The 25,825-nt window shown below is 42.7% G+C and overlaps 2 protein-coding genes across 2 annotated transcripts in view; both read left to right on the top strand.

The window, feature by feature from the left end:
• The window catches only part of LOC108791868 (neural cell adhesion molecule L1-like protein), a 132,403-nt gene extending 130,846 nt beyond the window's left edge, over positions 1–1,557 (top strand). The window contains exon 26 of the mRNA XM_018562471.1: positions 1,284–1,557. Within this exon, the coding sequence (XP_018417973.1) occupies positions 1,284–1,479 (196 nt within the window). The 3' untranslated portion in view covers positions 1,480–1,557. The remainder of the gene's footprint in view (positions 1–1,283) is intronic.
• Positions 1,558–6,625: 5,068 nt separating this feature from the next.
• The window catches only part of NISCH (nischarin), a 61,349-nt gene continuing 42,149 nt past the window's right edge, over positions 6,626–25,825 (top strand). Inside the window, exons 1-6 of the mRNA XM_018562480.1 lie at positions 6,626–6,785; positions 16,738–16,821; positions 17,718–17,900; positions 20,315–20,363; positions 22,260–22,423; positions 24,662–24,757. Of these exons, the coding sequence (XP_018417982.1) occupies positions 6,699–6,785; positions 16,738–16,821; positions 17,718–17,900; positions 20,315–20,363; positions 22,260–22,423; positions 24,662–24,757 (663 nt within the window). The 5' untranslated portion in view covers positions 6,626–6,698. The remainder of the gene's footprint in view (positions 6,786–16,737; positions 16,822–17,717; positions 17,901–20,314; positions 20,364–22,259; positions 22,424–24,661; positions 24,758–25,825) is intronic.

A 25,825-nucleotide genomic window follows, 5' to 3' on the forward strand; every position in this document is an offset into this window, starting at 1 on the left:
CTCGAAACCGAGAAACTGCACACGCTGGGAAGGGATGACAGAGGACTTCTTGAAATTAATGATGAAACCCGGTTTTAGCAATTTGGTGAAGCAACAAGGGGCGGAGCTCAGGCCGAAGGGAAGGCAGGTGAACAGCCAAAGACGGGAGTTCCAACGAAAACGGAGGAAACGCCTTGAGGCTGGGTGTACAGGGACCGTAAGATAGGCGTCTTTGAGATCTAAGCGAGTGAACCAGTCCTGGTCCAAGAGCAGGTCCCTGAGAAGATGGATGCCTTCCATTTTGAAATGGCGATAAACGACGTAGTCGTTCAAAGCCCGGAGATTGATAACCGGGCGAAATTCTCCCGTTTTCTTTCGTACCAGAAAGATGTTGCTGAACGGTCCCTGGCGGGTACTAGAAGAGGAAGAAAAACGTGGCTCCAACAAAATGGCCGCCGCAGAGAGAGGAGAAAAACAGAAGAAAATGGCCGCGGGGGCGGAGCTACTAAGATTCGGCCCAGACAAAACTACAACAAAATGGCCGCCGTAGCTTGCAGAAGACCCCGAGAACTGGCGGCGATCAGAGCAGCAGCTCGGACGAGGATGCAGGCAGAAGCTGCTGGTAGAGAAAGGTAGGACAGAAGCCTGGGGGATCCTGAGGTAGATCAGGAGGGGGTGGTTGATCAAACAAACGGATATGCAGTAGTAAGAAACCAGGAAAGCAGGAGATGTACATATGACTGACCTGCCATGAGGTAGCAGCAAGAAAAGAGGATGGATCTTCGTGTGGGTGGACTTTATAACATGCTGTGTGCTGCTATTGGATACTTTTGTTTTCTGTTATGTTCCTTGCTGCTATGAGGTTTCAGTAAAGAAAGTTATGCAAAATATGAAGCCTCCTGTCTTGCCATAAAATTAGAGACTCCCTGAACCCAACATACATGAGGTCAATTCAAGAGTGATGTGAGGTGATGTTGCATCATAGTGCTGCTGATCTCCTGCAGTCAATACCTGTCTACATGCATGCATTCCATATATGACTTCAGGGCAGTCATTGGAAGTCTGTGTGACAGGGTAACAAAGTAGGAGCACAGTTGGGAGAAAGTAATAAAATGTTGTTACCCTATATCAGGAACAAAGACCTTCATAGCTAGATCACCTGGTATTATTTTGATAAAGGTTTCAGATTTAAAAATACTAAAAATTACTTTTGAGATTACTTTAACATGTTGAAGCTTGATTGATTGGGTGATTAGATTTCAGTAACTGTGTTCACATATAACTTTGTCTTCTCTACTTTGCAGTGATAAGAAAGCATTAAATGGAAGTATGGACTCACTAAGCCTAGATGCGAAAACCTTAGACAGTGTGGACAGCCTTGTTCAGTACAGTGATGGTGAACAGAGTCACTTCAACGAGGATGGTTCCTTCATTGGGGAATACAGAGAATCCAAGGAGAAAGATGAAGAAAAGTCATCAGTTCGGCATTTCCACTCCTAATAAAGACACAATATTCAAGGAAAATGTAACTTCTGTCCTACATTACTTCAGGTCGTTAAAGCCAACTAAAAAAGAAGCTTACACAAGAGAACCTTGGACATCATGTCACCTGACATTTTGTGACCAGCAAGCATTATCATTTAAAAGAAACCTGTGCTGAGAGTAAAGTACAATGTACAAAGCTGCTATTGCTGCTCTTCTAAAAATGTTAGTTGTCTGACTGTATCTGGATTCAGTACAGTCCAAATCACTGACCAGGAACAAGTATGTAGTCAGAACTTCTAAAATCCAGATTTGATCCTTTTCAGTGATTCAGAAAGTATTGAAACTATCTGTTTAGCATGGCCACCAGCTATCTAGCATTTGAAGAAGGGAAGATCGGAAATGGCAGCCTGCGTATTTCTATCAGTATAGGTTTGAAATAATATTTAAATTTGAAGGACTTGATTATCAACAACCATCCCTCCATTTTTACCAGAATGCCAATTTAGACTGTTAAACACGATCGCTTGGTGCTGCATATGAACATGAGTGTAAAGACTGATGCTGATTTTTTTTAAAGACTAAAGAAAAGTACACTGACGACAAGCATCAGCATGTCTCTTTTATGTGCAGATACATGTTACACTTTCTTATTCAATTTCCAAATACGACTGTTTTTCTTTACAAATCCAGCTGTTTGGTGATTGCAAAGTGCATGGTGGTGTTTTACAACATATGCAATCACAATTCCTGATCCAATGGGATATCACTCAAAATGCCACTGAAATGAGGCAGAACATTTCTAATTTTATAGCTTGAATATGTGTGGTATGTTCCTAGGATCATGCTCAATTTGCAATGTGTTATTGTCTAATAATATTTCTTTTATAACGTGTGAGGTATTCCATTCGTTTTTTTTTCCAATCATTTTATAAATGGCAATTAAATTGGAAAAAAGACAAGGGCGGCAGCTAACGATTATTTTCATAATCGATTAGTTGCTCGATTATTTTTTAAAGTAATCGATTGGTTGCATTAAAACAATATCTCTCTCTCTCCCTCCCTCTCTCTCCCTTCCTCCCTCCCTTTCTCTCTCTTTCTCTCTCTCTCTCTCTCTCCTCCCCAACCAACTAACTGATAAGGAGAATAGTTGCCAGCTATTCTCATTATCGATTATTATCGATTTAATCGATAAGTTGTTGCATCCCTAAAAAAGACAGGAGGGTAGCAATATTGCAAAAGATGAACATATGGTCAAAGTTCAAAGTGAATGGCAGTAAATATGATGATACCATGCATAGCCAGCATTAATACAAAAGATATGATTACATAAGGGGAACTCACAGTGTTCATTCTGGTTTAAAGGTGTACCCAGTTTTGGTTTAATATAGCAAAATCCACAGCAAAATGACAGAAAACCACTAAACGCTAATAGCATCTCAGATGACCTCTGAAAGAAGCCCAGGTGCCCAACTATTTACACACCGAAAGGCTTGACCAAAGCACCTTTGAGTCTAGTATTATTTTGTGTTCTAAGCATTCATCCCTCTAAGGCCCCTTTCACACGGGCTGATCAGGAAGGAATAATTGCACGAATCCCCTCCTGATCGCAGGGGTACAGAACAGATGTCTCTGCTATGACATCCGTGTCCATAGCAGTTTTTTCCTCCACTCACGGTGGAAAAAACTGAAATGACCAGACCCAAGTTGGTCCAGAGGTAATCGGATGTAATTGCACATGAGCCCTAAATGCTCTCACTGTAACTGGAGAGCTAGATAATATGGTAAATGTAAACTGTAGCAAACCGACCAACCAAATGTTGATTTCCATCATTGTTACCCCAGATTGCATATATTCGTGTCCATCCTCTACCTTGGAGGAAAAAATTGAACTAAACAGACCCATGTCCGATTACCTCCGATCCGTCCCGTTCAGGTCCGCAAAAATGTAACTCTCTTACTTTTTTGGGGGGAGACCTAGTGGGGGGCCTTGTGGATCTTTTGCTGCTATTGAAGTAGTAATTTGCAAAACAATTCTATTTGATAATTCAATAATCATCACTAAGTAACCTTTCAGATACTAAAAATCTCGCTCCGAGCCAACTTGTACCACTTACTTGGGCACACATTTCAAATGGAACTTTTGTACGGTTTCTATTAAGACCACCACTGCACCGCATGGTACATGGTCATGATCAGCTAGACAGCATTAGGTTTAGGGACTGAAGGAATTTTAGATGTTTTGGTATCCAAGAGATGGTTAAAGGTTTTAATTGCTTTCATTGTTTTGTTTTTTGAAAAAAGTATTGTAAATAAAAGATAATAACATTTTTTTGTATTTGACTGTATGTGTTTATCTCTGGAGGTCCATCTCTGGAGGTCCAGAAGGGGTATGAAAAAAGACCCTGTCACTAGCCCGCACTTTTTATTTAAAACTTTGGCAGCAGCATAGAATAATAAAGGATTGTCCACTTTTTCTTTCATTTTTAAAATGATTTTTGATGTTCTGAGCTAAGTGAGTATAAAAGGGATCCATCACTTACGGGACTATCACGTCACGGTCAGTGCACAGCACCCCTGCATTGGGGTCCCTGCTGTCATCCTGCGTGTAAAGATGTCACCAGCACACCAAAATCCTTCCAGGATCACACATGTTCATTTAAAGATTCTTTTTACAGAAACAAGTGCTTTTGGGGCCGTGCAGGGTCCCTTTATCAGGCACAGCATTGACCCTGCACGGCTTCGTAAGTGCTTGTTTTGTGACAAGAATCGTTAAATAAATGAACATTTGTGATCCTGGAAGGATTTTGGTGTGCTGGTGACACGTTTACACGCTTGCTGATATTGGCGGCGCCATCCACAGTCACTGCAAATACCCCTTCCCCACTACACGGGACAGCTGGTAAGGAGTACAGTGAGGTAACTACATACTGCCTGCTGTCATCCTGTCCTGGCAACCACACACAGGAACAAGCAGTTGTCATGTGGGCAACACCTACGATGGTGTGCATGCAAATACAGCTTGCCTAGGAATGCCCATCCCTCCAGCCTGACATCCACCAATCAAGACATTTTGATGTTTGAGAGATGTACTGAGGCAGCGTGCTATGAAGCTTTCAGAAAGATGCACAGCACCCTGCCTTGCCCTCCCACCAACCATGACCGCCTGTAATGCATGGAGAAACACAGAGACCAAGTGGTGACATCACTGGGTCTATAATAAGATGAAATGAAAATGTAATCTATTCTCTTCTTTTTCATTTAGTTTACTTTGCTTTCACTTTAGTTCTTCATTCCTTCCTTTTCTCTTATGTAGTTTCCGTACTTATTCATCTTTATTTGATGCTTATATAACATTACTTTTGTGAGTATAGGCTAAAGGCATCAGTATCAACTGCCCATTTGTGAGCCCTTGGATACTTGCTTTCATTTAACTTCTGATCAACAGAGAGCTCTGGATATCTAGTGAGCCTACGCTTTCATGCTACGGTGTCTTTGGATAGTGCATTTATTGTACTGGTGCTAGGACTAAAACTGGCCATATACCTATAGATTATCTGCACATTTTCTATGGTCAGATGGAAAAAGTGCAACAGATTCCTCCATCTACGCTAAACTGTGTGGATGGAGGAATCTCCCACTGGGCCAAGCTTCAGTATCTTGCTAGTCGGCCCCGCTGGCTCTCAAAACACCTGAACAATGCCTGCATCCAATCAGATTGTTCAGGTATTTTGACAGCCAGCGGAGCCGACTAGCAAGATACTGAAGCTTGGCCCAGCGGGAGATTCCTCCATCCACACAGTATAGCGTAGATGGAGGAATCTGTTGCACTTTTTCCATCTGACCATAGAAAATCTGCAGATAGTCTATAGGTGTATAGCTAGCTTTACATGCTGTCTACTTATTTACTTTTTGTCGTTTGTTAGCAATAATGTTTTTAGGACACATTTTCTTTTGTAAAAGAAATGGAAATGGAAAGGCTTTACAGTAGTTTTTGCAAACATTCCATTAGCATGCCGATAAAGAAGGAAACCAGGGAGGGCAAAATGTAAGCAGAATAAACGGCAACTTTAAAGGGTATGTATTCATATGCAAATATCACAGTCAAGACTATTTTCAGTGGGGGTGGGGGGTTGGCAGTAGCCCCTATATTAATTTTGGTTGCCCCTGTCTGCCCGACATCATGTGTCCGGGTTTCAGCTGCCATGAAAACCGGACACACCATTCAAAACCCGGACTGTCCGGGTGAATCCCGGACAGGTGGCAACCCTAAATAGAACCCCTGCCTATGTCCCTGCAGGGGGAGATTTACCTTCGCTGTTTGTCCTGGTGAACATCGATCACCGAAACAGGAAGTGAAATACAATCATTTCACAAATCTTGTCACACCAAGGATTTCCACCCCTGCATGAGAATAGGATTGTGTGCAGGGGTTCTAAAAATAGAGTCCATCTGTCTCCTGTTGTCCATTGCTCCATGCCCCAATGAAGGGGGATTCTTGACCCCCGAAATGCATTGGCTGTGAATATCTTCTTGCCTCCATTTGTTGTGATTTTTGGACTCCAGAGACAATTATCTGGCGCTCTTTTTTTTATTTCATTCATGTGGCTTCCTTGTTTTCATCGTCTACTCCCTCTAGAGGGCCCCCCATTTAGTAAATAGCTGCTGGAACCGAGCCATCAGGCCCAAATATTGCTCCTATTCACTAGAGAAATTTGTTGGACCAGCGCCTTATTCCCATAGTTGTTACCAGAACAGGTGGAAGAGGGGAAACCTTCCAATGGGGGGACTTGTTCCTGTGACAACTGTTTAAATAGGGATTTATCTGACTTTGTAGAGATTTCCTCTCACTTCCTGTTGTGCATCTAGGATAGGAAGTGACGGGACATCTCCAGAATGGGTCACATGCATAATAATATTATATATAAAATAATAACAGTAATAATAATAATAATGTCAGGGTGGCTATCCCTCCCCTACACTATTAAAGTTTCACTCTTTCAGTGATTTCCAGTAGTAAACACTGAACCCAGAACACCCAGCTGTGTGACTTCCACATATAACTCCACAGAGCCACACAGTACTGAGGGAGGGAGAGATGTGCTTTCAGGGCTGTGTCAGCCTGTACATGTTTTAATAAAGTTGATTGAGAAGAAGCTTCACAGTAAACAAACATGGCGGCTCTGACTGCAGGAGAGAACGCATAAGGGAGGGGATCGAGTTCTGTACGGACTAGGATGGAGGAACCGGCGTCCTTCATGGACGACAGTGACGAGCACCGAGCGGTGGCCATTGTCGGCTCCGAGCTGGTGGACAATTACACGGTGAGTGGGCGGGGCCTGGCCGGCCTGCATTGTACGCGCCGCTGGTAAAGAGTCCCTGTCATGTCGCTCCTGTCATAACGGGGATTACATCACCTCACCGGGTCACTTTTTATAGTGGGGTCTGGGTGTCCTGGAATATACCTACAAATAGACCGCACTGGGTCCATATTCTCCCAAACTGTTCTAAATGTATCCTGAGAATTACTTCTATCGTATTGGAGCTCATTAACATAGGACACTATTCCCCGGACCCTCGTAAATCTTTCACTTCCCTGAAAATAATGACTGTAAAGTAGATGTAATAACGTTCAGGGATTGTCCACCCCAGTCGGTAGGTGAACGCTGTGAGGGCGGCGCTGTGATTCCCTAGTATAAACACACCGCACTGTTTACATTTTTTTTTTTTACTTTATCACAAAATGACACTTCATTAACCACTTCAGTACCAGACCATTGTTTAGTTTCCAGCCCTGTGCAGGTTTGGCTGAGAATTCCTTCATCACACAACAATAACCAAATACATTGTATATCATTTTTCTGGGGACAAATGGAGCTTTATTTTTATTTTTTTAGGGGTATTTAATAACCATTTTTTTTTATAAAGTTAAAGAGGCCAACTAATTTGAAAATGACCCATTTTTGGAAAGTAGACACTCCAAAGTGATCTGATTTTTTTTTTCCCCACAATTTTTTGGATATGAAGAAACAGTCTGGTATTGAGGGGGGTTAAAATATATGGTGCTTGGTAATAGTGAACAAGATACAAGTCACAGACAGAGGGGGTGGAGATGAAGGGGTTAATGTATAGATATGCAGGATAAGGGAGGTGAAATAGACAGGTCAGAGCAGAGACAGAATGCAGATAACATAGGAAGTGGGTAGGGGAGGGGTAAAAGGGTTTAAAGTCTATGAAACTTTTTTTTTTTCTGCAGCAGCTTGTCTTCACTAGAAATTAATGAATGGATGACTCATTCCTTCAATCATTCATTACTCACTTTACTCTCCTCTGCCTCTGATAGAAGAGGAAGGGGAGGGCTTGGCAATGTAAACATTGCCATGCGATTGCTGTGATAACCAATCACAGGACACAGAGCCGGGAGCTGGGATCAGGTAAAGCTGGCCATACACCTATAGATTATATGCAGATTTTCTTTGGTCAGATGGAAAACATGCAACAGATTCCTCCATCTACGTTTGGTAGTCGGCCACGCTGGCTCTCAAAACACCTGAACAATGCCTGCATCCAATCAGATTGTTCAGGTATTTTGACAGCCAGCGGGGACGGATGTGAAACTACGCATTGTGCGGCATCTACACTACGGAGATGTGAAGCGCTTGTTATGGTGTGCTGATTGTGGCAACCATGGCTGCTTAATGTGTGCTTAAATAAATAATCTCCTTTGGAAGCTCATGGGATGGGGTGATAACACAGGAGATCAATTGGCAGACAGGGACAGTTGTCACACTTCAACAGGAAGTGCTTGAAAAAGGACCATCATGACAGGATCGCTGTTAGAGCTGCAGCTAACGATTATTTTCAAAATCGATTAGTTAGCCGATTATTGAAGTTAAAGCATAGATGTTAGTGATTGGGTTTATATATATTTTAAGGGCAAGTTACAGTATAGATTAAAGTGATATGTAAGTCAAAGGATTTTAAGCTTTTTCAAATGCCGATGCTGTGCCTTGATGTTTAAAAGTTTTACTTTCCTGCAGAATCAGCTGCTCCCCTGACCACTGGTCACCTGATTTCCTGTTTTAGAGTGGCTCCTTTCTCAAGCGGAGTGCTGTGCAGTCACCCTTGTGTGTGGCAGTAAGCTGGCCATACACCTTACAGTTATGTGGGTTTTTTTTGTTCCATCATGGAACCCCTGTTCATTTTCTGCTCGAATGCCCCATCATGCACAGACCAATGTAGTTTTCGATTATGTTGGCTGGCAATACTAAGGCCCCGTTCACATTGAGCGATTTATCGCGCGGTAATTCCCGCGATATGGCGGCTATTTACCACGCGATATCGCTCTCCAATGCAAGGCAATGGGGCAAAGGGTCCTGCTGTTGCGGGTCGTGCGTCGCTACAGCAGGACCCTTTTTGGAGCGGATTTTGCAGCGATTCCATTATTTGCAATGCAAGCATTTGCGCAATATCGTGCAAAATGCGAATCGCGCATCAAACGTGCGATTTGCAAATCGCGCAGTGTGAATGGGGCCTAACTGTCTGAATTTCATCAATCAACAGAACGGATTTTCGTTTGTGCAGTGTTCAAGTTGCGATTTGTGTTGTACAAAAATGCCACTAATCCATTCATTTTTTAAGTTTTTTTTTCTCCCTCCATCCGTTTCGATTAAAGTTTTCTAGTCTGCCCGTTCAACGAAATTCGGCCAGTTGTACAGTAATTGCGATTGTGCACTTCCCATCAACTGGCCAATTATCGTACGAAAACGCGTTTGTTTAATTACAAGGTGAATGGGCACCTTAAGCTGTGTGTATCTCTACAAACACACAGGCACAGCAAATCAAGCTACTCTTCTCCCCCGTGGTCCCCTCTCCTCCATTCTCCAAGCTAGTAGATGAACAGTTGCTGGAGATTGCTCTGCCCATTATTAACGTGTTCTGGACAGGAAGTTCAGGGAAGCTGAGCTGAGAGACATGGAAGCAGCTGTTCAGAAACATGATGATTGAAAGCCCTCGTTCACACCCGAGCAACAGTCTTCACACGTAGAAACACGCATTAATTGTAGCATGTTTTTGCGCTTTTTTGTGTGCACATTTTACGCGTGCAAAACGCGCGTACAGACAGTCACGCATTTTTGCAAGCAAATCGTGACACATTGATGTGAATGGGCAAACAAGCATTAAATGTGTGTAAAATATGCAAAAACGCAGCCAACGCACGTTTTTAAATGTTTCCATTGAAGTCTATGGGGTTAAGAAGCGCAGAATCTGCCAAAAAAGAAGCTCGTGTACGTTTTCTTCAAGCGACGGGCTTATTGCTGCAATTGACAAAATGCTCAGATGTGAACATGGCCATATAAATGAATGGGGTTTTTTGGGGGGGCGTTTTTTTTTTTGAGCAGGAAAAGCGCTACAAACACTCCGTGTATATGAGGGCTTAGCTTTTGGGCCAAAATGTAAAGCAATCCTTTTCTGGGCCATGTGTATTTGTGTGCTCTGGATTCATTATTGAAAAGAAGATTGAGAGTTTAATAATACTTTAAGTCAGGGCTGGACAAATCCCTGGAGTCAGGTAGCCAATGCTCCTGAGAAATGACAGCTGGCTTCTAGTTGTTGTCAATGGAGCTGGCTCCTAATAAGTGCTGCCGCCTCCTGGAATGGACAGACTGGCTCCTGAATTCCATATTAAATTGTCCTCCTCGGACTTACTGTATTCTCAATCAGGCTTCTTCATTTTCCAGCACAGCCAAAATGCATGGGCAAAAGAAACTCCCTTCTTTATAATATGACCTGAATGCATCCATCTGTTGTGTTGCAGAACATCCCACCAGCGGCATTCTGGGTGCACTGACCTGCATTTCTGCTATTTATTTCAATGCCTTGTAACGTGTCTGATACACATCAGCACAATGCGCTTATGTTATCATGTGAATGGGTCCTCAAGGACAAAATAAATGGAGATAGATATAAATAATTTACATCTTTAGACCAACATTCAATTAAAAAACTCCCTGAAGAATGACTACAGAGGGCAGAAGGAGGTCAATCATTTGTGTTAAAAGTAGAACTGTGGCTTCCTGTTTTAAAAATATGTGATGCGGTGCTTAATTATAAGAGCATCAGCACTTACAGTTTGTCTTAGGGCAGGTTCACACCATATTGCGGACCAGGTCTGGTCCAGATCTGGTCCGGGAAACAGCGTGAATGTGCCCGCAGTTCCAGACCAGACAAAATAGGACAAGCAGTATTTGTCTGGTCTGGTCTGGTCTGGAACTGACTGCACTGGTGTGAACAGAGGCCAGAAATAGCATAGGGATACATTAGGATGCATTTTGGGTCCGGAAACAGTCTTGTCTGGAGATGATCTGGATGTGGTGTGAAGTCCTGCAAAGTCCCACAAATGCATGTAGATCCTACCAGTAAAGTCCGCCTAATGCATGCTTCCTGTGATGGCGGGAAAACAATGCTGCACTGTTCCTGAATTCAGGCCGGGTTCACACCATTCTCCGGACCACATCTGGAACATAGTGCATTGCGTTTTTGGCGCGTTTGGAATTTTTTTTTTTTTTTTTTAAGCTTAAAATGGTCTTACAGGTGCGTTCCATGTTTTTTTGATGTGTCCCAGTGCATTCCAGACCAGACAAAATAGGACAAGCAGTATTTTTCTGGTCTGGTCTGGAACCGACTGCGCTGGTGGGAACAGAGGCCAGAAATAGCATCGGGATACATTGGGATGCATTTTGGGTCTGGAAACAGTCTGGTCTGGAGGTAATCTGGATGTGGTGTGAATGGGCCCTCAGAGCAGAGTTTCCACTCTCATGTAGGCTGTGCCGGCTTGGTCTACAGTGGGATGAGAAGATGTTGCAGGGGATGTGGCTTTCTTCTTGTCGCTGCGGATTGACAATGAATGATAGCAATCACCAGCACTCCGTATTTTTGTATTTCATTTACAGAGTGCTGGTGATTTCCGTGATTGTCACTGCGAGCACCACTGTTTCCCCTTGGACCGGGAGTGCTGTGAGGAGTGCAGGCGGACCTATCGTTTTCTGAAACTGCTGATTGACAGGCATTTGTTTCTGCCATGTCTATTAAACAGAGATTTGTAGGATGGTAAATGTGATTTATGCTGGCTTCACGCTGTCTGCATCAACACATATTGAGGAATAGGCTGCCTAATGCACCAGAAAAGTACAAGCACTATTTTTTGGAACACAAAGCACTACAATGCATGGTAAGGTGTGTTGAGGTGTCATTCATTAACGCAGAGCAGGAATGTGGACAGGGCCTTTAGGGTCAGTTGAGCTCACACTATACATGTAATAAATTGGTGGGTTAATCATTGATTGCGATTAGAGATTCTCTTGTATATTTAGCTGTCTTTGTGACTACTTTCACCATCACTATTTTCCTTTGTTCTGCTTTATATTGTAAGTCCAGTTGTAGCTGTTTGTGAGAACCTATGTGAGCAGGAAGCCCAGAGGAAAATCTAAAGCCCATTTTGTATTTTTGCTATCTGTAGACTTTTTCTCTCTTAAGATGATATTGCTGTCAGTTTCTGCTGAGCACACAGACTTGTATTCTCATGAGAGCTTAAAGTGATATTAAAGGATAACTCCACGAAATGTAAAAAGTAACCCCACTGCAAGGGTTAACTGCTCGCATTGGTCTACTGGCTACAGTAAAGAAAATGTACTCACCTAATCTCCGTTCCACTTGGATGCTCGACCTGTCCTACAGCCTCTTCTCCCCTGGGCTCCAGTGGTCTAGGCAACCTTGACAACATCACATCTAATGCAGCTGCATAAGGCCCCATTTGCACCAGGGCGGGTGCGGTTTTCGCGTGATTTTTAAAAAGGCGGTTATGAGCATTTTAAATTGCATTTCAGAGCTGAAACGCAATTAATAACTCCCAAAACCGCACTGATCAATGCGGTTCCATTGAAAGCTGTATGGAAACCATGCTGATCACCGTGGGAGAAAAAGCTCAGGGAGCAATTCGGGCAGGGGGCGGTTCAGGTCACGCGGATCCGTGCGGTCACATGAACAGTCCCCATAGCAATGTATGGGATCGATCATGTCGGGGGACCCACCTGGCCAAATCCGCTTGTGAACCCGGTGTGAACGGGCCCTTAAGGTGCCCATACAGTGCATGATTCTCGTACCAGAATCGCGGGAAATCCCGCGATCGTACAAGAATCGTGCAGTGAATGAAGACATGCGACCGTTTCTACTGTACGATCACACATCTTTTGTCTAAGGAGCATGCTAGAAAATCTTACGATTTTCGGCTGGTTTGAACGGTGCTCGGGAGACAAATGCCGAACGGGCCGTTGTGCGCATGCGCACACTGCCCGTTCAGCATTGCGGTCATCGGAAGCCGGTGGGGGCGGGCTTGCGATGATCGCAAGTACTATCTGCCTGTCCAAGATGGGCAGATCGTACATTTTTTAAATTACTTTACAACCATCGCAAGACCTAAGGTCTTGCGATGGTTCTAAAGTGTATGGCCACCTTTAGACTTGGGGTGGGGGGAAGAGCATCATGGTAGGACCGAGGATCAGGTGACTATTTCTTTATTTTAGCCCCAAAAACACAACAAACGGTTAACCCTTGCAGTTCAGGGTTAGCCCCACTGCAAGGGTTTTTTTTTATTTTCTGGAGTTCTTTAAAACAAAAATATTTTTAAACTGATTAAATCACTTACAATGGATGCTGCTCTTACATGTTTATGGGCCCATTCCCACCCAATGCGATTTGATGCATATTTAACCCCTTCATGACTGAGCTAGTTTTCAGGTTCTGTTCATAAATGACTGACACATTTTTTACATTTTTGCTGTGTGATTCTTCCACAGCAGTAATATACTTTCTTACTAAATGTACCCACACATATTATATATATTTTTTTAGAGGACAGATAGGGCTATATAATTATATCACATATGTGTACCTAACCCCTCACTTAGTTTGAATAAAATAAAAAAATGAGGAAAAAAACTAGAAGAAAACACTTTTTTCACAAGTTTTGATTATTATTATTTTTTTTAGAATTTTTTTATATTAATTATAGTATAAAAAATATATTTATATATAATTTATATTTTCCTAATTTTGTTTTACACTTTATTTTAATTTTTTTACACTTTGTAAAAAAAATTAAAATAAAAAACCTTTTTTTTTCTTGTCAGTTTATATCAAGCAATCACTATGACAGCTTGATAAATTAACTTTTTTATTTTATTTTTGGCTATTAGGCTGATCCAAACTTAGGAACAGCTAATAATAACCTTAGAGACTGATCCTGACTTTAGTCAGATTCAGATCTCACTAAAAGCTCTTTGATCGTGCCTAGACGATCAGAACTGATACATTTCACTCAAAAGATATACATTGTATCCTTTGAGTAAAATGTATCTAAACATCGGGCTCTCGAGCTGTCAAAACAAATAGCAGAGAGGTGAGGTGAGTCACTGCTGCCTCTCTGCTATTTTGAGCTGTCAAATACGGGATCGCAAATTGCGGTCCTCTATTTGCATGTAACGGCTTCATTCTTTCATTAATGAAAGGAAGAAGCTTTTACAAAAAGCTTAATTATTTCATTAATTAATGCCTCAATACTGAGACATTAATGAATGACTGTTAAATGCTGAGAATCAGCAAATACCGGCATTACAAAGCCTGATATAACTCGTCACGTACAGTGTACGTGGCCAGTCATATAGGCACAAAGTGACAAGACGTACGTCTCCCGTCACGAAGGGGTTAAACACATCCGAAATGCATCTACACAAAATATAATAGAGCTGCAACGACGATTCGATTTAGTCGATTCAAATCGACGATCGAAAACGTTACCAACGTTTTCGATCGTCGATTATTCGGCTATCTATTACATTGCCTGTTTCGCGGCTCCACACTCAAGCCCCGCACGCCACGCCCACCGAACGCGCACGCCGCCGCGGCCCAGCTCCCGACTCTCCTCCAATCCCGGCGCTCCTCACATTTAGCCGGGACGATCACATGATGGGTGCCGGGGATGTGAGCGCGACGGGTGTCAGCCTGGGGACGGAGACTTTGGCTGGGGACGAGCTGGCATCCAGGCTGAACCGTTCAGCAGAAGACATGGAGGGAATGTGCAGACAGTAAGTGCCCCGACCTCCCCTCCCCGGAGCCTGGGACCCAACACTGTGCACCCCAACCCACCATCATACCCATCCTTTGCACCCTATTCCACCATTATACCCATCCTCTCCATCCCTGCACCCCATCCCACCATCATACCCATCCTCTCCATCCCTGCACTCCGTTCCACCATCATACCCGTCCTCTGCACCCCATCCCACCATCATACCCATCCTCTCTATCCCTGCACCCCATTTCACCATCAAACCCGTCCTCTTCATCCCTGCACTCCATTCTACTATCATACCCGTCCTCTGCACCCCATCCCACCATCATACCCGTCCTCTCCATTCCATCATACCCGTTCTCTGCACCCCATTCCACCATCATACCCATCCTCTCCATCCCTGCAAGCAATAATACATTATAGTATACTATTGCTGCGATTTGTTGTATTCCTCTATAGCTGCTGGTATTCTGCACTGAGCCGCTGTATAATGTACTATATTGCACACCACACTTTTTTTTACTTCCACCGCTCCAAACTTGCTCCCGTGATGGACTACAATCGCAATACAAACGAGTAGTCCATCACTGGAGCCTTTTTTTTTTAATCCGATTAATCGAACTCAATAATTGGCTAACTAATCGATTATGAAAATAATCGTTAGCTGCAGCCCTAAAATATTATGTTTTTTTTTTTTTAGTTCACACCAATGCATTGAGTTTTGAAAAAATAGAGCAGGCTGCATTTTTTTTTATACCGCCACGCCTGCAAATGCATGCAAACGCATGAAAAACATCTCTTTTAATAGTTGGAGTGATGGTGCCCCTAAAAAAAAAAAAAAAGGAATGTAAACCAGTGGTAATTTTGTAGACGAAAACTTTTCGTCATAGTTTTCATCAGCTGCATGTTTTCAGTAACCAAAACTAAATAAAAAGTAATAGGACTAAATCTATGATGAAAATACATTGCAGTTTTCATCAACGAACAAAAACGCAACGAAAATGGGAGGGACTATTGCATTTACCTATTTGGACTAACGGTTCCCTCACAGCTCCGCTAAAGCCCCAGTCCCCTGAGTCTATCGGCAGCTGGATTAGCTGAGACGCAGGCTCCATTGGTCTCCCTGCCGCCTGGATCTGTGTTCAGTTCCAGACTTTTAAAAAAGGTACAGCAGCATGCTTTCTTCATACAGGAATGCACAAAAATGCATGTAAATGCACCGGAATGCACTGGAACACACTTAAACCCAAGCCAAACCAATTCTAAAAAAAGAACTGCAACGCATTGAAAACACAACAAAAAGTGCAGAAATGCATCCTTCCTCCTCCCTTCTCGAAGATCGTATATGGGCAGCTGTTGGAGACTGATCTGTCCCTTGTGATCTTGTACTAGACAGGAAGTTCAGGGAAGCTGAGCTGAGAGAGTTGGAGCTGTTGGGGAAACAATTATGACTGTAAGTGTTTGGGCAAAAATGTAAAGAGATACATTGTGAGCAATGTGTATTTGTTTGATCTGGATTAATTATTGAATACATTGAGTTCAAGGCTACTTTTCCATGTATGTATGTATGTATGCTTTTGAGAGTCATCTATCTATAGATATATCTATATCTATAGATATATATATATATATATATATAAATTACATACATACATATACAGTCGTACCTCGGTTCACAAACTTAATTCATTCCACGATTCTGGTCGCGAACCAAATCAAATTTCCCCATAAGGATCAATGTAAATAAGGTTAATCCGTTCTGAACCATATGTAAAAAAAAATTTTTTTTTTTTTACCACAACAAATATGAAACAAGCTAATTCTTTGGAGCCATGTTGGATTGAATAATACTGTATAGTACTGTATGTGCAAAAAAGCTTCACAGCAAGTGTGCACAGGTCTGTCTGCGACCGCAATCTCGACTAGAGGAAGCCACGATCACGTGCCAGAGCGGGGAAGATGGCCACGGTTGTGTTCGTCACCCGATGTGGAGTTTGTGAACAGAAGCAAAATTTTGCCAAACTTTCTGTTTGCGAACCGAATTGTTTGTGAACCGAGGTCTTACTGTATATCACATCTGCTACAGATTTACGCATCCGGCATCTTATTGGGAAAATAAATATTCATTTATGTTACATGTTTTTTAGGTTTATATCATTGAGGTCCGGACTGGTGTTTATAACTGGAAAGTGAAACATCGCTACAGTGACTTTTATGATCTCCATGAAAAAGTAAGTAAAAAAAAAATATAGTAATCCTGCAACTATCCCGGCCAATTGAAACTGAGCATATAATGAAGCAATTTATATGGAAGGATTCCACACATATCGCGGCTGTTGCCCCTTCGTCAGGATTGGGCTACCTGCCACGCCCTTCCGCCAGCCCAGTTCTCCCTGCACAGCTTATTGGATGACCCGGGGCAGACACTACTGATCTGATACACAGATTTTGCATCCTTTTATCTAGCGTGTTAGGACAGGTCACATCGCTATTCAGCAACCAAATACCATGTTACACACTATTTATTAGATGTATTGCTTTGCTGTATTTTGATGCTTTCCTTGTCTGGTGTTCACTACTCATGATATTATTTAGGAATATGACTTGTACAGTAACCAGAGTCATACCAGCATGGGGCTCTGTGTGAGTTTCCCAGACAGCAGGTAACATTAATCTCATCTGGACACTGGAAGTATGTGTTTGTGTTGGTTGTAAATTGTTGTATCTGTCTTATTTGTGTGTTGTGCATTGTGCATACTTTATATATAGTGGTGTGGAAATCATTTGCTGTTAAGGGATTTGTGTTGTTTTTGCAGTGCCTTGATTGTTCCCCTTTCCTTTCAGCACACTCAGTGGTGCTGGTTCATTTGTATTGTTACCAGATAGTGTAGACTCAGGAAAAGATGAGATTTGCATGTAACTTGTGCTACCCATGTCTGCAGGTCTACATATGCTGATTTCCCAGAAGGTAATGTCTGTTAATGCATTTTTCATTGAATGCTCATTTTGAATTGCCAGACTGGTTTCTGGTTTACAGTAATAGTTTTAATTGGTTTAATGTTTTTATTTTTTTGAAAAGCAGTTTCCTATGTGTTTCTGAATTCTAATTTCCCATCATGTGATTTAGCTGACGGCGGAGAACAAAATGGAGCGGAATTTGCTGCCTCCTAAAAAAATCATTGGAAAGAATTCGAAGAGCTTGGTGGAAAAACGTCAGAAGGATCTGGAGGTCTACCTACAAACACTGCTTGCAAAGTTTCCTGTTACTGTTCCGAGAGCTTTGTCACATTTTTTGCACTTTCACTTATATGTAAGTTCCTTGATTTCATTTTAAAGGGCAACTCCATGTAAGCTGTTTTTGGAAGAGTGATCTAAAGTTAGTTATGCCTTCTTTTTACTATCATGCTTCTTGCATAGTCTCAGGGCACTTCATGGACTTCTTAGCCTTTTATATATTTATTCATTTATTTATTGATTACAATTTTACACAGAGCTTTACATAGTTGCACATTTACATCAGTCCCTGCCCCCAAGGAGCTTACAATCTAAGGTCCTTATCTCGCATGCATACACACAGGGTCGATTTAGACAGGAGCCAACTAATCCACCTGCATGTCTTTTGGAGGAGGAAACATGCAAAATCACAGGGAGAACATGCAAACTCCTTGCAGTGTCCTGACCGGGATTTCAACCAGGGACCCCAAGTGCTGCAAGGCAGAAGTGCTGACCACTACGCCTAGTGGAAGAAGCCCAATCAGTGATTCTCCTTACCCTGCCTTTAAACCTTTTTATGCTTTTCTGGTTTATATTGTGAGCCGGGGCTAAAAAACATAGAACATAGAATTCCTTACTCGTTTTTATCAATTTATCTAGGTCTTAAAAGAGAACTATGGGGTAGTTGTTTTTCCCCATAATTCTCTTAAGGGTCACGGGGGGACATATATTAGCACCTTCCCGTGACCCAAAGCTCAGTATATCGCAAGCTATAGCTCGCGGTATACTGAGACTGCCGCAGCCGGGACGGATCCCGACATTACTGTCGAGATCCACCCAGCTGCGTGAGTGACAGCTGGCTCTGCCTATCTAGAGGTAGAGCCAGCTGTACCCGCCCCCTCCCCCTGTCAGTTCCTCCAGTCAGCGCTGGGGGGGGGGATCCCTGCCGGGAGCCGTGACTGACTGTCACCACTCTCTGCAGGGAGATGGTCGAGAAGTGAGCGAGTGACGGTATGTATTTGTTCCCTTTACAATTTATTGAGCCGACCTGTGGCAGTTTAATTGTCACACGTCGGCTCGAACTATGAGGATGAGTTATTTTTACTCGCCTCATAGTTCTCCTTTAAACATTCACTGTGTCCAACTAAGAATGTTCACATTGCGCTTAGTGTAATGTGGGAACTCTGGAAACAATGTAATTTCTTTGACTATGTGAACACTCCTTAAACAAAGAGACCCTGCCAGGTCTTCAAATGTTTGAAGCCAGGGTACGCCACGGCATATACTTACTGCTCTGTTGGTCCAACTCTCCTACCTCCATTCCAGCACCTTCGGTGTTTGACACTTCTGGGTCCTCAGCTACATGCTTGTTACTCCCTTGGACCCCTCATGTCATGCAGGCTTCAGCAGTGACATAGAGGGTTAAAGGAAGGAAGCAGAGATTGGCAGGGGACAGAGGCATTCAACACTTGAATGCTGAAGAGGCTTTCTGAGGTTGCAAAACGTGAACAGATGAGATGTAGGGGAAATGGGCCATTGGAGAGGTAAGTATATGCTGACTTCTATTGCAGGGACCTGCTGGCTTCAAAGAAAAGTAAAGATTAACTTTTTCTTTTTGGTTTTACTGCTCTTTTTGGCCACAGGAGTAGGTTTATAAATCTACTCCTATCACCTAAAGTCAGGATATATGCTAGTGCAGAGCCATGCTGCAGCCAGGAGGGATCCTGACAATATTGTTGGGATTCACCTGGCTGCCTGATTGATAGCTGGTTTCACCTTTTTAAAGCCAGAGCCAGTTGTATCTGCCTCCTCCTCTGTCTTTATCTCCAATAAGCACTGGAGGAATGGAGAGTGGAGGGGGGAATCCCTATGGGTAGCGGTGACTGACAGTGACCACTGTGAGCTGAGCGATCAACGGTTACATGATCGCTCAACTCTTTGTATATAGAGCCGGTGTGACACAGCTGCAATGTTCCATGCTGGCTCTAAGTATGGAAAGAGTAGATTTTACTCTCGCAATACTTCTCCTTTAAAAGATTTGGAGACCTGACAGGATGTCTAACTATCATTGGAAGGAGTCTATTTCAGAAAGTGAAAACTCTGCATTTCCATAGATAAAAGCCTGTACATAAAATGGATCATGAATACTATTTATAGATTGTATTAGCTGCTTTTCATTGTAATATTAATCTCTCATAAAGGTGGAATTAACCATTGCATTAACCTGTACTCAAGGCACAAAAGAGATTATTATAGCTGATAGTGGTATCATGTTTTCTCATAAATACCGGTAATAACTTTGTGCTGTCAAATGTATCCTTTGCTGAATGCCTGTTTTGTAAGTCCATTTGTGCTTTGTGTGTAACTAATGTAGATAGCCTGGCAGCTATCAGTTGACCCAGTGTATACTGGGGCTTTTTTAGTCATATGATGGCTCAGTAATTTCCTTCAGGGACTTGTGGATGTCATATGCTTCCTGGCAGCTTCATAAAAGATTGTTTGTGTTTTTAGGAAATTCATGGAATTGCTGCTGTTCTGGCCGAGGAACTTTACCATAATGGTAATACATATTCACATTTTGTTTTCATTTTTGAAAAAAATAATACCACTTAAAAGTGAAATGTAATAGTTGATTTGCGACTGCAGAACAAAGATCTACCTATGATAAAGGTCCACAACCTCGTCTGTAAACACCATTCAGTTCTCAGTCTGATTGAAGCAGTAAGTAGGAATCAGCCCAGAGTTTTCTCTGTTCTTTCCAATGACGCAGGCAAGGTGTGACTACAAATATCTGCTCCATTCAGAACGTAGTCGGTGGCTACAGATGAGAGGACAGCATGGAATGTTTAGCAATGACAGCTTTTTCCTCTGTATTTAGGACTGGTGTGGTTTAACACACCTATACCCATCTAAAGTTGGGTACTCATCACTAGTCATGGTTTACCTTTATTGTGCTTTATATGGTCAGCCTAACAAGCAAAGCTAATCACAATCATCTTTTGGATAAAGTAACCCTTTGGCATGTCATAACATTTGTACCAAAAAGTGGTTCTCTCACACCACTCTAATGATTTCATAGTCTTGTGCAGGTTGGATTCTTCTAAAGAGATCAGGCAGACATTAGATTCTGCAAGGTATCTGCCTCTGTATAAAAAGGTTATACTTATCCGTAGACCACTTATCCTGGTCTTATATTGACCGTGCACACAGTTTACAATGTCCTCATTCTACTAGACTTTGTCATGATTAGGGCTTGAAAAATTTTAGGGTGTCTCACCAGTCAGTCAAAAATTTCACCAGTCAGCATGACCGGACTATAGCCTTGCAATTTATGTTAACATTTTTTAGCAACACATAGAGATTTACTTTGGTGGTATTTAATCACCACTGGGGGGGATATTTCTTACTATATAATGAAAAAAGTACCGTAAATTTTGAAAAACCATAAATGTTTTCCCCACCTTTGTTAAAAAACATTTTATTCTTACCCATATTTTGGTAAAATATAAAAGACGCGGTCACGTCGGGTAAATAGACACCAAACATGTAAAAAAATGTTTCACTGAACTTTATTAAGAAGAACCCTCTGTGAGAGCCAATTTACACACAGGTTCCCTTTATGGAGACATCAGGGGTCTCTGGGACCCCTGTCACCTAGGAACCCCCAAAGTAGCTGAAGAAGCAGAGATCTGCTTCCCTAGCTTCTTCTCCTGGCTCTAAGAGCTGGAGAATGGAAATAGTGACACCGCATGTGATGTAATATACATCACTTCCGGTCCAGTGATCGGAGGAGAGATCAGCGGCTGGAACTGCTTCACCAGCTTCTCTCCAGCTACAGAAGCTGGAGAATGACAGCAGAATGGGGAAGTGATGTAATAATACATCACTTCCTGCATTCGGGGACTGGAGAGGAGGTCAGAGGGAGTTTGTGTACCGATCTCCCTTTGAACTCCTGTGACAGAGCAGCCGTGCCGTTCCCGGCTGCGAGGGGGGGGTTGGATAAAACCGCACCGAATACAAGCGATCTCTAGACACGCTTGATCACTTGAATGTATACAGCCATCCAAGAAGCTCCCGGCCGGCCGTTTAATTACAAGGGCGGGCCGGGAAGCTACTCCTCCGGCGTCCTCTCATCACAGACGAGAGGACGAGTGAATTTTCAAGCCCTGGTCATGATACTGGTCCCATTCTACTAGATTTTGCCATGATACTGGTCCTGATGAGAGATGAGGTCCGGGTACCATTAGGTATTTTTGTTTTTAATTTTGGCATGGTTGCATGCTCCATATGGCAGTGCCTGTCTTCTCATGCCCTTTGTTTGACAATAGCTGGCTTATCAGCTCCAAAAAATGGCTAAATTTGATTCACCACCCATAGACTTCAGTGGTTTTTGCCACAAAGTTTCATTTGTTGTTCTTCATTGTGTATAACATGTATTTTTTTTTTCTCCTACCAGGTGAGCAATTACTTGTAGCAGGAGAAGTATTTCATATGAGACCTCTCCAACTGTATGCCATAACCCAATTGCTACGACATGGCAAACCAACATGTATTAATGGAGATGCCAAAACTGACCTTGGGCACATACTTGATTTTACGTGTAGACTGAAATATTTAAAGGTAAGTCTCAAGTATTCTCTTTATTTCTATCTGCAAGCAGTTCATTAAACTTGTTTAAAAAATAAGTTAGAAAATAAATGAGCCAAGTGTATTAGTGCCACATTGCAGTCTATGTGCCTGATACACTAAAGTTTATGCTGACCGTTAAATACACAGATGAAATACATATACCGGGGCTCTTTTCACTGCCAAATGATTTGTATTACTGTCCATCCAGTTTTGAGATTTACACCGCTCTATCACCACAAAGCCATGTCTGGCAGGGCAGGAGACTTTGTTTTTCCCTGCTGTAATTCATTAACATCACTTACAGGTCCACTTCTCACCTTCTGACTGGACAGTGAAAGGAGAAGCAGCAGACGGATGAGCTCATCTCTCTTGCTTTCTCTTCCTGTCAGCATTCTCCTGCATCCAAGCATAATTGTTTGGCTAAATTTGGTGCTTCACTGGCCCCCAGTCTGACTACTGCTGTACATATTAAAGTGACACTAAACTCTGGAGTTAAATCTTAAAAATGCATTGAAGTACCTTAACTATTAACAAGAATGTCCCTCACTCAGCTGTAGATCCTCAAATCATCTCTGAATTGGTGCTGACACAGTCTTTCCTTCTGGAGGGTGGCTACTTTTGTTCCCCATGGTACCTGTGTGTGTTGTATAGTAGTCACCGCTCCAAGCTTGCTCCTGTGATGGACTGCAATCTCATGTTTAGTTTATTAATATGTATTGAGATTGTAGTCCATCACGGGAGTGAGCTTGGAGTGGTGGCTACTTAACAACACGCATGGTCAGCACCAGTTCACAGATGATTTGAGATTCTACAGCTGAGTGATGCACAAATAAGCGCCATTTTTGTTATTAGGTAAGACGCTTGAATGCATTTTTAAGATTTAGCTCCCAAGTTTAGTGTCACTTTAACTATGCTGAAAAAGAAAACCTTACAGCTGAACTTCAGCCTACCCAACAGTCTTGCACAGTTGTACAGGTTCCTCTCCTGTACTGAATTTGCTTACTCTGATTTTGCTACATACTGAGCTTACTCTCCCTTTTCTTCCTGGCTTTAGGCCCTGGGCACATACTGAGCTTACTCTCCCTTTCCTTCCTGGCTTTAGGCCCTGGGCACATGGGGGCCATACATATAAAATTCAGACTTATTTCCCTGCCCGGAAAGCCACAGGTGTTGCATACAGCTGCCCATAGACATCCATGGTTATACAGGTCTCTATGGCTGGTATATGCTGGTACTTTCGTAAACCTGTCTGCATTTGGGGCATATGTTCATACTCATGCAATGTTACGAAAGTACCAGCGTATACCCACCATTCAGCTATTGATGTCTATGAGCAGCTGTATGCAGCACCTGTAGTTTCCCAGGCACCTGCATGCAAGAGGCCTTACTGTTCTTTTTCTGCTGTTTTCATTCATTGGCCTTCAGTTACTTTAATCAAGGAGGCTCAGCATTACATGCGGGCATTATTTAGGGCAGTCTGGAGCAAGCCTAGTAATGCCCACTCCTCCAGACTAACTATCACCCATCAGGGCCGTTTAAAGAAGAACTCCGGGCAAAACTTTTATTAATCTTTGCGGTGGGGCTACCCCTGCTAAAGAAAAAAACATTATACTCACCCGAACCACTGAGCTGGCTCCCTGCTTCTTTGGTCCTTGAAATCTGTCTCCTCCTATGCTGCAGCATTGGAATCTTTCTCAGCGTCCTCATATCTATACACTGTGTATAGAACGTGATGATTTAGAGGACCTTAGACTGCTGTAGCGGAGGTGGAGAGAGGCTGGAAGGACTGATCTAAGAACAGGTGAGCATAAAATGAGCAATTTTGCCCAGAGTTCTTCTTTAATATTTCCATAACTCCTCAAGAGCCAGCCCACCGCTTGCATCAGTGCATAGAGCTTTTGAGAGGTATAATGAGGCAGGGTGCAGTGATAATTTTAGTAATCTGTGTAGCATTCTGCCAACCCCTCCCCCATCAGTCATAATCTGCCTTCATTGCATGAAGAAGCACAGAGACCAAGTGATGACATCACAGAATCTAAAATGAGGTATGAAATAAAAAAGGAAAAATTTTAGTTACACTTTTCATTACGTTGCTGTTGAGAGTCAAAGAACGGTGATGCCAGTGCGACAATGATTCCTTTAGATTTACCATTTGCGTATGTGTTACATGCTGCATTGTATTTGTCCTTGGCGTGTTTCATTAAATTTTTTATTTCTTCTGTTTTTCAGATCAGTGGTTCAAAGGGTCCTGTTGGAACAAGTAATATACAAGAGCATCTGCTATCATATGATCTATCTGTATTTAAATCACTTTGTCAAGTAGAGGTAAGAAATATACCGAGTGATCATACTTTTTGCTGTCTTATTTTGTAAAAGTATATTGCAAAATTGCAGGACTGGCTCTGCTATAGTGATTGTAATCTGCCTACTGCGTATGTCCTTTCATTTGGAATATATTGATCAATCACTCATATTAGGATCATTTAGTGCTGCACACTCGTTGTGAACCTTTATAGATACTATCTGTATCGGAAATGGTTACCTATAGAAAACATATAAGGGGATTATTCTTGAAGGATCCAGTCATACCTCCCCGAAAATAAGACACTGTCTTATATTTTTTTTTGGCTCAAAAAAACACACTAGGTCTTATTTACAGGGTGGGTCTTATATTTTTTTTTAATGTACAACAATACACACTTATTCCTGCAGAAAAATATGGTGATCAGGGTTGCCGTGCCTTTCCAAGAGCAATTTGCTAACAAATGGCTGGCCAGGATGAGCGAAGCGCGCTTTCACTATCGATTCCTCACAGGCAGAGTGCATTTGGTATCACTCCGCCTGTGACAGGAGACGGCGCTAAAGAGGAGGCATCGGCTTATGCGGCTCTGCTCCCTCCGCTGCCGCCTCGCTTCCTCTAGCGCTGGCTTCGTTGGCACTGCTGATTCTCTCCTGCCTCTCCCGCAGCTCTTTAAGTTCCCCCTTATGCCACCACCGGCCCTGGGAATGGTCACAACTAGGTCTTATTTTCGGGGTAGGTCTTATATTTTAGCAATTCCCAAAAATAGTACTAGGTCTTATTTTCGGGGAAACAGGGTAGCTCTGGCTGATCCTTTGGCTCTCTTCGGCCACCGGAGCCCTTCAGTTCAGTCGAACCAAAGGGTTGCTGTACAAGGCATATGCTTCAGTTCGACTGAACCGCAGTGACACCCGAAGTGAGGCAAGCGGCCTGCCGTAAGCCCTGCAATGACAGCTGGGTGGGGCCAGCCATCATCTCTTGGCCAGTTGTAATGACAGATTAGCTCCCCCAAATGACCTGCTGATCTGTCATTAACCCTTTCGCTGCCAAGCCCTCCGGAACATTTTTCAAATCAGCTGGCCAAGCCATTTTTG

This window comes from Nanorana parkeri, unplaced genomic scaffold (assembly GCF_000935625.1).
Source record: "Nanorana parkeri isolate BGI_ZX_2015 unplaced genomic scaffold, ASM93562v1 scaffold579, whole genome shotgun sequence".
Classification (NCBI taxonomy): Eukaryota; Metazoa; Chordata; class Amphibia; order Anura; family Dicroglossidae; genus Nanorana; species Nanorana parkeri.